The sequence below is a fragment of the Poromitra crassiceps genome (assembly GCF_964638095.1).
Source record: "Poromitra crassiceps genome assembly, chromosome: 2".
In the NCBI taxonomy this organism is placed as follows: domain Eukaryota; kingdom Metazoa; phylum Chordata; class Actinopteri; order Beryciformes; family Melamphaidae; genus Poromitra; species Poromitra crassiceps.
The window spans coordinates 79,123,124-79,136,422 of record NC_139624.1 but is presented as its reverse complement, the minus strand read 5'-3'; the positions used below and the strand labels follow the sequence as shown (position 1 = coordinate 79,136,422).

At 43.0% G+C, this 13,299-nt stretch overlaps 1 protein-coding gene across 1 annotated transcript; it reads right to left on the bottom strand.

Annotated features, from left to right (window-relative positions):
• Window positions 1-3,868: 3,868 nt before the first annotated feature.
• On the bottom strand, window positions 3,869-5,746 carry LOC310800508 (zinc finger BED domain-containing protein 4-like; the record flags this gene model as incomplete). The annotated part of the gene is made up of 1 exon (XM_083663117.1): window positions 3,869-5,746. The coding sequence occupies one exon, from the start codon at window positions 5,744-5,746 to the stop codon at window positions 3,869-3,871; it is 1,878 nt and encodes a 625-aa protein (XP_083519243.1).
• Between the last annotated feature and the right edge of the window lie 7,553 nt (window positions 5,747-13,299).

Here is a 13,299-nt window from a genome sequence, read left to right as displayed (position 1 = left end):
TTGAATGAATGAATGAATGAATGAATGTTTATTTCGAACATTAACATAAAAGACAATATAAAAAATAATAAGTATAATAATAATACACAATACATTAAAAACATTTTAAAACAAAAAAAGGAAAAACAATAATGTACAATATTAATCATAATTGCAATAGAAATAACAATATTTGTTCGAAAAGGAGTAGGAAGGAAGCCTCTGCTTATCTGGTCCTACCCCTATTTAATTCAAAAATAAATAAACTTAAATCAGGTCTCTGTCAACATTCTATTTGATTACTTTTCATATTTTCTTATTTCCCTTTTAACCTGGGCCATAATGTACCCTATTACCATGTGCCCTCACCCCCCCCCCCCCCCCCACCGCCTCCTCTTCTCTGTATCCCTCAATCATAATATTTTTAAACTTTTTCTTAAACAGTATAATAGTTTTACTTTGTTTTATTTCATCATCCAAACTGTTCCACAGAGTCACTCCACCAAATGAAATGCTCATGCTCTTCAAATTTGTACGAACATAGCGTTTCTCAAAATTATTTTTCCCTCTTAAATTATACCCACATTCTTTGTCCTTAAATAACTTTTGAATGTTACAGGGGAGTAAATGATTCTTTGCTTTGTACATTGTTTGAGCAGTTTTGAACTTGACAAGATCCATAAACTTGAGACACTTGGAATTCAGAAATAATATATTTGTATGTTCCCTGTACCCAACATGATGTACAATTCTCAATGCTCTTTTTTGGAGTATACATAATGGTTGTAAAGTTGTTTTATAGGCATTCCCCCAAACCTCCACACAGTAAGTCAAATACGGCAGTACAAGTGAACAATATAAAATGTACAACACCCTTTGTTCCAGTATATGTTTGGCTTTCCCCAACACAGCAATGCTCCTTGATAGTTTGGATCTTATATATTTTACCTGTGGCTTCCAAGAAACTTTACAGTCTAGTATTACCCCTAGAAATTTTATTTCGTATACCCGCTCAATATCTACCTGGTCCACAACCAGTTGCACTCTTGTGTCTATTTTACGATTACCGAAAATCATTAATTTGGTTTTATTCAAATTCAATGATAATCTATTTACATCAAACCATGTTTTTAATTTATTAATTTCTATTTTAACCATCGCTAAGAGCTGCTCTAGATTATCTCCGGAACAGAGGATGTTGGTATCATCCGCAAATATGACCAATTTAAATAATTTTGATACTTTATATATATCATTTATATATAAAATAAACAATATTGGACCAAGTACTGACCCCTGCGGGACTCCACATATAATGTCTAAGCATGATGATTTGTGATCTCCCAACTGTACAAATTGTTGCCTGTTGCTGATATAGCTTTTTAACCACTTAAGCCCCACTCCTCTGATCCCATACCTTTCCATTTTACTAAGCAATATATCATGATTAATTGTATCAAACGCTTTCTTTAAATCTATAAATATTCCTACAGCATACTTTTCCTTATCTATACAATTAGTTATTTCCTCTGTTAGCTCCATTAATGCCATAGCTGTTGACCTGTTGGCTCTAAATCCATATTGGCTATCTGATAACAAGTTATGCTTCTCGATAAAGTTGTCTAATCTATTAATGAAAAGTTTTTCTAAGATTTTAGAGAATTGTGATAGTAGGGACACGGGTCTATAATTAGTGAATTGATGCTTATCCCCTGTTTTATATACAGGGATCACCTTTGCAATTTTCATTTTACCTGGAAATATACCCTTTTGAAATGACAAGTTAAAGATGTGACTTAATGGTTTTGCAACACCCTCAACCACTTCCTTTACCACGGTCATATCAAACCCATTCCAGTCAGTTGAAGTTTTTTTCTTGCAGGTGTTAATACTATCAACAATTTCTTTTTCATCAACAGCTCTTAAGAAAATGGAGTGTGAATTTATATCTATGCCATCTCCCGCTGCCCCCCCTTCTCTTGACCGATCAGGGATTCCGTCTGCCAATCTTGGTCCCACGTTTACAAAAAAATCATTGAACTCATTAACCACCTCATTCATGTTGTTTATCGTATTATTATTATCAATAAAATAATCAGGGTAATTATTATTTGCAGTTCCTTTTCTAATAATATTATTTAATATGTTCCATATCCCTTTGCTATTATTTTTATTTTTCTCTAATAATTTATTATAATATTCCTTCTTGCAACTCCTCATAATATTTGTAAACTTATTTTTATATGTTTTATACTTTAATTCAGCTTCATTGGTTCTATTTAGGGATGCACCGATATCAAAATTCTGGGCCGATACCGATACCGATATTTGAAATAAACAATCTGTCCGATACCGATATATACCGATATCGATTGTTTGACAGGGAAGCCAAGAAATCTTCATTATATTAAATGAGAAATAAGTAACTCAACTGTTTTGAAGTCTTTCAGTCCAGTTTCACACAATATCTTTGACTTTGAACACAAAATCAATCATACAAATGTAATTATGAAACAACCAATCTTTAATATAACCTTGCTGTCACATGAGTTTTTTTTACATTAACCTTAAAGATGTTAACATCTTACAGTGCAACATCTAACAGTACTGTGTAGTACTTTAAGCCCAACAAAAAATATTTTGCTGCCTTAAACATTTGATTTTTCCACACAGAACGTGACCTTGGTGGTATTACCTTTTTCTTTTGTCAAAACTTGACTAGTGCCATGAAGTTCATGAACCTATTCAATGGGTGATTGATTGTTGACACTTATTTTTTGAAAAATAAAAAAAATAAAAAATAAAAAGATTTCTGACTGAGTCTTCAATTCAAAACAATACTTATCTCCATTTGACTCAATAGATGCTGAACTGAACATGGGAATAATATTTAACAAAAGACAGAGAGACAGACACAGACAGACAGACAGACAGACAGACAGACAGACAGACAGACAGACAGACACACAGACAGGCAGACAGACAGGCAGACAGAGAGACAGACAGACAGACAGACAGACAGACAGACAGAGAGACAGACAGACAGACAGACAGACAGACACAGACAGACAGACAGACAGACAGACAGACAGACAGAGATACATCAATACCTCAACTTTATACATTATGATCGGAACAATCAAGATGTAATTTGCTACAACAGTAATTAATTTACTTTCTGTCCATACTCCAGAGCGAGACTGCCCTCTTGTGGAACAAGCTGGACTTGAATGGGGCATCTTGCGTAAACACATTGAGGCTTTTAGTAGGAAAACCACCCTGCGGGCCTCCTCTTCTCAATATCAAAGATGAAATAAATTGAAAAATAAATAAAATCACATCTGTTCACAGGCCTGTTCTTCTTTATAAAACAAACAAATGCCTCTTACTAAGAAAACTAGAAAAGCCTTAGTGGACCTCATATATAGTGCAAATGGATTACATAGTAGGCCTTCTTAATAAAATAAATTTGAAAACAAAATAAAAACCTTCCCTGCATATAGTATGGCTGAATATTAAAATTAAATAAATAAGAAAATCAAGTCTCACAGGCCTCTTCTTTATGAAACAAAAACACTTCCTTTACTATGAAAACTCAAAAGCCTTCCTGGTATATAGCTTATAGTGGGCGGAATAGCACTGCAGCATAAATAATAAAATAAATCTAATCACACAGGCCTCTTCTTATGAAACAAAAAGTTTCCCTCTTTTAGGAAAAGCCTTCTAGCTTATAGTAGGCCTAATAGCAGCATAAATAATACAATAAAATAAATATAATCACAAAGAAGAGGCCTGTGTGATTAATTATTTTTCATGAAACAAAAAGTGTCCTTTTACTATAGCCTAAAATTAAACCACGGATATGGCCGGGTAGGCCTACCTCATTAGGCTACTTCTTAGTGAGATGCATGTTCTTCTTGACAAACATGAGCATCTCCACCTTGTCACAGTTCAGTCTATTTCTCTTCTCATCCAAGATGTGAGAGGCACAGCTGAACAGCCGCTCACTGTCGGTGGAGGCGCACGGAGCACACAGGTATTTGCGTGCCATTTGTGCCAGTGCGGGAAAACGCAGGTGATTCTCTCTCCAATATCCGAGTGCATTCTCTTTTCTGGGAATGGGGGCCTCTACAAAGAAAACGTCCAGTTGCTGTGATGCTGCCCTGCGTCTTGGCGTTTCTGTTTCTGGTCGCTCTTCCTCCAGAATCTCATCAAACATGTCATGCAGAGTGGACTGTTCCCCATCAGCTCGTGCCCTCTTGCTCTGTCGATCATCACCATCTCTCTCTCCGACACCCGCTCTCTCTCCACCGTGCGTCCTGGGCACATCTCCAGCGTCAGGCGTCTCCAGGAGCGCGTCAAGTGTGGCTCGTACGCGCTGCTTGTCATCAAAGTAGCGGTCCTTGTATCTGGGATCGAGTGACGTTGCGATGCAGTACAGGGGCTCATACTCGATTCGGCTGAAGCGTGTATCTATAGCCTCTAATAAGGTGGTTTTGGTAGTTTTAACACCATGATCTGTGTCAACCTCCTTGCTTAATAGACGTCTCAGGGCTCTCACCGAGGGGATAACGTCAGCCGCCGATGCCTCTGCACTGCTGATTTCTCTTGTCAGTACTTCAAACGGGGAGAGAAGTGTGACAACGTTTTCCATTAATCCCCACTGATGGACAGTGAGAGTTGCAGGGAGCTCGTATTCTGCGGCATATTGTGCAATTGCGCGCTTTTGCTCCAAAAGGCTCTCCAGCATATAAAATGTGCTGTTCCAGCGAGTGGAAACATCTTGCTGCAGCCGTTTGTGTTTCATCTGAAGCTGGCTCTGCGCATCCTGCAGGCGTGAGTAGGCAAGGGGTGAATGTTTAAAGTGTCCAACTATTTTTCGGCCAATCTTCACCACATCCGCGATGCTCCGCTGGCTCAGGACGCCGTCATGCACAGCCAGCTGCAGCGTGTGTGCCATGCAGCCAAAGCTGGCCAGCCTACTGTCTCGCATAGCTTTATCCATGTTTCTGGCGTTGTCTCTTACGACAACATGCACTTTGGATTTGTCGATATTCCACGTTTCAAACATGCTGTCAAACGCACTCGAGATAGCAGGTGCGTTATGGGACCCGGAGAATTCTTGGGAGTGTAACACGGCTTTCACCAAGTTAAAGTCCTTGTCAATCCACTGTGCCGTGAGGCTAAGCATGCTCACAGGGCTAGCATCCGAACTCCATATATCAGTCGTAAAACTGATTGCAGGTATGTCACCAGCCAGCAGCTCATGAATGTGTTTTGCAACAACGTTGTAGAGTTCAGGGAGACACACGTCTGCGAAATGGCGCCGACTGGGCAGTGTGTAACGAGGCTCCAGGTGGTCCATTAAGCTTCGGAAACCCACGTCTGCCACAACGGAGAAAGGTTGATCATCTAACGCGATGAACTCCATCACTTTCTTAGTGATCCCCTTTGCTTTGGTGCTGTCCGCGGGGTATTGTTTCCCCTTCTCAAAAGCTGCGGCTATTGTCTGTGTCGACCCAGCATTGCTGCCGCTGGTGCTGGTGGCTTGTTTCCTTGCGTCGAGTTCAGCTCTCCTTTTTCTGTCAGCTGCGAGGTATGCATTATACTCGTCAACATGTCTATTTTTTAAATGTCCGCTGAGATTTGTTGTGTTGAAATTCTTGACACTAGTCCCTCCTCTGGAAATGTCAAGGCCACAGGTCCTACAAACTGCAAAACGCGGGTCTTTATCTGAGATCTGGAAAAACTGCCAGACGCAGGACATTTTGTTTCTCTTTGAAAACCACACACTGGGGCAAATGGCACCGCCTACTTCTTCAAGTGAACCAGAGTGTTTGATATGTGGGTTGTGTCAATCAGTGGCTGCTGTAGGGTAGCCAGGCAGAAATTAGGTGGCGCAACCTGACAAAACTGATGTTCTAAACATCGGCCACTGCAATCGGTGAACATGGGCCTTTTTCACCGATGGCCGATTGCAGTCAACAAGGCCCATATCGGCCAATGCCGATGTGCGACCGATACATCGGTGCATCCCTAGTTCTATTTTTTATGAATTTCCTATATAATAAATTCTTTTTTTTGCTGGCATTCTGTAACCCCTTTGTAATCCAAGGTGATTCAATGTGTCTATGCTTCCTGTTGCATTGCTGTAATGGACAGTTTTTGTCGTATAGTGTTTGGAATCTTTCAAGAAATGTATCATATGCTCTGTCTACATCACACTCATCATACACCTCTTCCCAGGCCTGTGCCAGTAGGTCTGTTCTGAATGCACTGAGGGATTCAACAGTTCTCACTCTCTTGTATTTAATTATATTATTTTCTTTCGCATTCCAATGATCACACTCATACACCACAAAAACTGGCAAGTGATCACTGATGTCATTCAGAAGTATACCACTCACTATATTATTATCCATATAATTGGTGTAGATATTGTCAATCAGAGTGGCACTGTAAGATGTCACTCTGGTTGGCTTAGTGATAGTTGGAAAGAGACTCATAGTAAACATTGCGTCGATAAACTCATCAGTCCTTTTATGCTTGTTAGGATTAAGGAGATCAATGTTATAATCCCCACACATAAAATGTACCTTCTGATCTATTTTGGCAAACATTCCCTCCATAACCTCTGTAAATATTTCAATGTTAGACCCTGGAGTTCTGTATACACAGCTGACAATTACATTTCTTTTTGTACCCATGCAAATTTCTATGGTAATACATTCCATTACGTCATTAATAATAGTTGACATACTTTCTATTATCTTGTACCTTAGGTTCTTGTCTATGTACAAAGCCACTCCCCCTCCCCCTCTGTTCACCCTGTTCCTATAGTTCAGTTCATATCCATACAACTCCATGTTCTCCAATCCCTTCTCAGGGTTGAGCCATGTCTCAGACACAGCTATAATATTGAATGGCTTTTTAAACTGCTTTATATACTCTTCAATTTTTCCGAAGTTGGCATATAGGCTTCTACTATTAAAATGAATGATTGATAATCCTTGATCTAATTTAATGCTCTTATTGAACTTCTCTTCCGTATAGTAAGCACAATTATTACTTATATTTTTAAAGAAATTGCTCTCAGGGTCAATGTCATGTTCAAATACATTCATAATATATGTATTTCTTTACCCATACAAGAACAATGATGGAAACAATACAGATCAGTGGTCTCTGTCAAACTTGTCAAGTTGGTCAATGCTACTGATGCATTGCCCATAGGAATTCTCTGCTGCACCAATAGGTTTAATAAAGACCTTGCAGCTGACAGTCCAAGTGGACTGAATTTTACCTTGTTTTCTAAGAGCCCTTGCTCTTCTGGCTATGTCCGCATTTTTTTTGGTGAGATGTTCGTTTAAGTAGACATTTGAGCCCTTTAAATTTCTACCCTGTTTCAGCAGATTTACTTTATGTTTTCTGTTTGCAAATCGAACAATTATGGAAGGTATTGCTTGCCTGTCGTTCTGCTTCCCAGTTGGCAGTGTGTGGCATGCTTCAATACTGTCAATGTTAATATCAATGTTTTTTCCACGGAGGAACATAGTTTCAAGTTGACGTTTATTTATGTTTGTAGTTAAAACAAAAACATAAATACTGTATAGGCTACATACAGTACAACACAAAAGGCTGTTATTTAACAAATTTACCACGAGAGGGAGTGGCCACATTTACCACTGGTACAGGGTTGTGGCACGAGGCGAAGCCGAGTGCTATAAACCCTGTACCAGTGGTAAATGTGGCCACAAACCCCGACCTCGAGTGGTAAATTTGTTTTCTACAACAGCTACCAAATAATATAAAAAATACACAATTGTAACATCCAATTCATTTATTTACAATCATTACTGGTTTCAGAATACATTTATCCTTCCGCCACAGAATATAGTTCCATACACAAGATCAATGATTGCACTAAACATTTAGTTGCCTTTGAGCCAAAAAACAACTAACCTATTCCTTAACGGGATTCACAGTTATTGATACATTGCCTGTAAAAGTACAGTTATTTAAACAGTTATCTAAAGCAGCCCGTTTTGGTGGTGGTGTGTTGATATCTGGTGACGGCAGAGGGCGTTTGTTTGTTTGACAGTCCCAGGTTCGGGGTCCGGGCGCTAGTCCGACCTCCCGCTAGTCCGACCTCCCGCTAGTCCGAACTCGTGACAACTCAAGCTCAGCCAGTTCTCTCTCCCCAATTTCACCATGTCGTTCTTTGTTCACTTCACCTTCATCTTCATCTAACCACTGCTCAAAACTCAATCCACCCAGTAAATCAAACGTTACTACGAAATCTGACATTTCCTTGTTAGAGATCGGCCATTTCCTTGTTAGAGATTTGCAGACTGACAGGCTAACAGTGGGCGGAGTCAGCACAGGGAGCGGAGTCAGCATCAGGGAGCGGAGTGATACTGCGGTTGGAGCCGAACTGTAGATTGTTGGCCTATTTACCACTGTTGCTAGCCAATCAGAATCCAGTATTCACTCATGCTGTTGTAGAATTACCCTTTGTCACCACCTGGTGAGTAAATATATGTAACTAAAACCATTAAAATTGACAACCGGTCCACAACTTTTTTTCCCATGTATCTACCAGTCCTTGGCACAAAAATGGTTGGGAAGCCCTGCTCTAGAGGACACTAGATGAGACTAATGGAAGAGAAAAGATGTCTACCTTCTGAAAAGGCAATACCAGCCAAAATAAACATTGTGTTACATTGCTTTGAAACGTGTGGTCTCCCTTTTTTGTCAAGTCCATTGAGCCTGGGCAGTGGCAATGTACTTAGTCTGGTGATTATGGATCTTTCCAGGAGGCTGAGAGCAGTTTGGAAAATAGCCTTATGGTTACACCTGCTCACTCTGTTAATTTAAAATGAGATCTAAATCTGGCTTCCAACCCCTCAATTTTTTTGGCCGCCGCACTTTGTGCCAGAGTTCGCCCCCTCAGATTTTTGGCTTGCATGACGCCCCTGCAAATGGTCCATTTTGCTGCAACTCGACAGCGCTGCTTAATCCAGAACCTTACTTCTGGGAACTTTTGTGAGGTAAAATAATTGGTCCATTTGCGTGAATAGAGATGTTGCAACTCTTCTATTATCCGGCTCTGGGTGTGACCAAAATTATGCCAACTCATTTCACCAATTTTGCATGCTCTACCGCACTTTCTCTGGCTCAAGTCTCAGTGATGTCACTCTGTCTATGTGAGCAATTGTAATGTCACCAATGAAGTCATCAGTGATGTCACTCAAGCAATTGTGATATCATCAGTGATGTCATCAGTGATGTTACTTGAGCAATTGTGCGTGGAACCAGATGCCAAGCCCGTGAGACACAAGTGTGGCCTTCAGTTCTGCTTCAACTGTGTAGAGAACTGGCCTGATCCTGTCATGTGGCTGTGGCTGTCATGTGTCAAGTGGCTGAGGAAGTGCATTAAGAAACGTTGTGATGAAAGTGAAACTTCAAAATGGATTGCAGCAAATACTAAGGAGTGTCCAAAATGCCATGTGGCCATTGAGAAAGCTGGTGGCTGCAATCACATGGTTTGTCTGAACCGGAATTGCAGAGCTGAGTTCTGTTGGATCTGCCTGGGTCCATGGAAAGATCACTCATCATTCTACAACTGCAATCGCTACATTGAAGATGCCAAGTGGCCATTGAGAATGGCTCCAATTAGATCAATCACAAGGTTATGGCTATAACCCAGCTTTTATAAAAGGTGAGGATGACCTCGTATTTGGGATATCTTGCCCAGCAAGATGACCTAGAAGACAATTATCTCTACACCAGCGGTTTTCAAACTGTGAGGCGTGAGAGAGGTTCAGGGGAGGCACAACTTGACGTCAGTGAAAGAAATCTGAGAAGAAAAGAGAGGGGGGAAAACTTGGGTAGCATACTTCAGCCGTGGGGCAAAATGTCACTGAAACGTTATTTAGAACCTACAGTGAGGGAGGAGACGTCTGTTGCGAGCAGAAAAACGGAGGAAGTATGACCATGATTATTTAGCGTTTGGATTTGGTACATCGTTTGGTCCCAACGTCGCTCCGCTGCCACAGTTGCCATGTTCAGACCGGCAGGGTCCCGTGCCGGAGCCAGTTCCTGCACCTAATCTCGAACTGGGCCGGCTTGTTCAGACCGAAAATCAAGTCGTTCTGGAACCGAGAAGTTGGTTCCCAGCGGGCACCAAGAACGACTTGGTTTTCCCCTGCGAACCGTGACGACGTGAGTGCGCCTGTCAGATGGGAAGGGGAGCAGGAAGAAAACAAAGTCATCAGGAAGAAGAAGCAGCGAGGCAAGACGATCGACTCGAGTACTGTAGTACAATCAAACTAAAGTTGCAATGTTTAGTTAGAAATCAAGAGAAAAAAAGGTATCCAGTGGGCAGTAGAGGAGACCAAATGCTTGGTCGCGCTTTGGGCTTCGACAGAGTTTCAGCAAAAACTAGATCACAGCACAAGAAAAGCCAAGCTGTATGCTGAGCTAGTTGAGGAGTTAGCGAAGGCTGAATTCAATTGAACAGCAGAGCAAGTAGTTAAGAAACTAAAGCTTCCATTGTGGCTTTGAGCAACGCCCTCTGTCGATGACGCATCGTTGGTTCGCTTAACTGGTATGAACGTGGGCCGTTCACGAGCGAGCACCAACGTTCCAAGCGCTCCAGAACAGAACGCGTTCGGGAAGCGCCTCAGACACCGGGTGTCTGACACCGGTCTGAAAGTGGTAAGTGAGTGCTCTGCAAAGAGGTACTAGGCTAGCTAACGACAGTATGAGACCATGTAAACTCCGGTGTCCTATTGAGACCAAACACCCAACTTTGATGGCCAAGCCATGGGGAGTTTTTCCATAGTAAGTTACAAGAATTGCTGTCACAGAAGAAAGTAGTTGAGACATTTAGCACTGTAAATACGAAGGCTACTGAAGCATCGGGCTGTGTAACGAGAAGAACAGGTCGCAATGACTGTTCTCCCTCGTGGCGAATAGGTCCACTGTGGCCCTGGATGTCATACCCCCACCAGCCTTGTAGGTCCACTGAGTCTGCTGTGACTGGAAGCGGGCCTCCTTGGAAGGCAGGGCAGTAGACGGGACTCCGAGCGTGCTCCTCATCCCCAGAGGCCAGATGAGCTGCCATGGCTGGCTCGATGGCGGGGAGTTGAAGCAAGCCTTCGGACTCCATGTCCTTCGTGTTCAGGTCATGTGATCCAAATGCAGTGCCCTTGGTTGCGAAAGGCTTATCCCAGGTCCCCTTTAGCATCTTGCCGAAGTCGGGTGATTGGGACCGCCTGCTTCCTCGGAGCCCTCGCCACTAGGGTGGGGAAGACGTATCTCCCGCCGCTTGTGCTCGGGCCAGGCTAATCCCTGGGCTTCACATGCCTTGCGTAAGAAGCTGTGGAGAGAGCCTGACAGGGTAAGGGGCTCCTCCAAGGAAGTGGAATCAGTCAGTGAATTGCTATCGACGACCAGGCCGTAGTCCTCATCCTCCTCGTCGCTATCATCCTCAGACGAAGAGGCTTGAAAGAGATTGTCAGCATTTAACTCCAAAACGTCCTCCATTGCACCACCGGGGAATGGGTCATTCAGCTCAGGGCAGTGAGCCCCAGCCGGAAGGGCCGTAAGTCTCGGTTCTGTCGCTCACCGGTCCCCCAAAGCATTGACAGCGGGGAGGGGGTGAGAGGAGGATCCCTGTCTCGCAAGCGTGTGGCTTTAGAGAGGCACTTCTGCAACTCCTTCCATGAATACCCGGAACACTGGACGCATGAACCGGATTTATTTTTCTAATGAAATAGATTTTCTCTCAAATTGGGACTGTTGGCAGACCACTTGCGGCCCACCTCCAGTACCTCCACGGGCCCACCAATGGGCCGTGGAGTATGAGAACCGTTCGTCAAATCGACTTCAAACTTTGCAGGTATGTCTCTGGGACCCTCACTTATTGAGGTGTCCAATTTGGAGCCATTTGGTCAGCCAGAGCCGAGATATTAATGCTCCGCCCCGCTGTGCACAACCCCCATTGGGACGCTCTGCAGCATATAACTAACGCACCTCAACACTGCACCTGGGGGTGGGGCGAAATGAGCTCTGCTCAAAGCAGTGAACGCAGAAAGCATTCGGCCGGGTGGGAAAAGGGTTTAGTGAAAAGGCTAGAATGACTCTGAATGTAATGTACTGGGGACCCCAAGAATGAACTACTGTAAGAAAAAATAACCTTAAAGTCGAACTGAACCTGTTCGTCACGTGCATAATGGGTCCGTTTCAGACTGAAAACATGGTTTGTCTAAGATGACAGGTTGAGAGGCGGGTCATAGTATCATGTCGATGATTTTATTTGACAATTCTGGGGACTGGATTGGGCTTTGGCCAATCAAGTCAAGTCAAGTCAAGTTTATTTATATAGCCCTAATTCACAAGCATGTCTCAGAGGGCTTCACAGAAAGTATGTCTAGCTGATTCTAGCTAACACAACAGTAACAAGAATATACAGAATAAAGATAACATTTGAACAATTGATAATATAGAAAATATAGAAATGAAGAGAGAGCAGAGGAGAGAGCAGGAGAAGGGGGAAGAGCAGGGGGAATGTGAGAGAGTGATGGGGTGGGGAGGGAATGGGAGATGTTGGAGGGTATAGGAGGTGGGGAAGGAGCAAGAGGAGAGAGCAGGAGAGGGGAAGCGGGGGGGTGTGGGGGAGAAGAGAGCAGGGGGAGGGAGGAGGTTGGGAGAGAATGAGAAATATAGACGCACATCTTGCAAACGGACATATGTCAATTTCTAAGCAACCAAACTATGCCTAATTTAATTGGCTGCAAGCCTTTAGTAGTGAGTCCTTTTGCCAAATAAGCACATGTTCACATATAGAGCTTATGGGTGCCTTGCTTTACGGAAGAGTGGGTGCGATGCTTTGAATAGTGGCGAAATACTAAGAGCATGTGTGCCATGCTTTAAATAGTGGCGGAATATTGCCATGCTATGCCATGCTTTAAATAGTGGCGGAATATTGGAGGGGATAGAGTGGGTGCCATGCTTTGGAGTAAAATGTGTACTATGCTTTAGAGTAGTGGGGGAAGGGGGGAAGAGGAAGAGCACCGAGAAGAGGAGAAAGCAGGAGAGTGGAGGAGGGAGGGAGAGCGGGGGGATGTGAGGGAGGAGAGGGGGGAGGTGGGGAGAAAATAGGGAATGTGGAGGAGGAGAGAACAGAGAAGGAGAGATGGGAGGGTGCAGGGGAGGGAGAGCCAGGGTAGAGGTAGGGTCTAGGGTTGGGGGAGGGGAGGGAGTAGGATACGGGCCCGGATTAGGGTGAGGGTGGGGAGAAATGTGGCGTGTGGC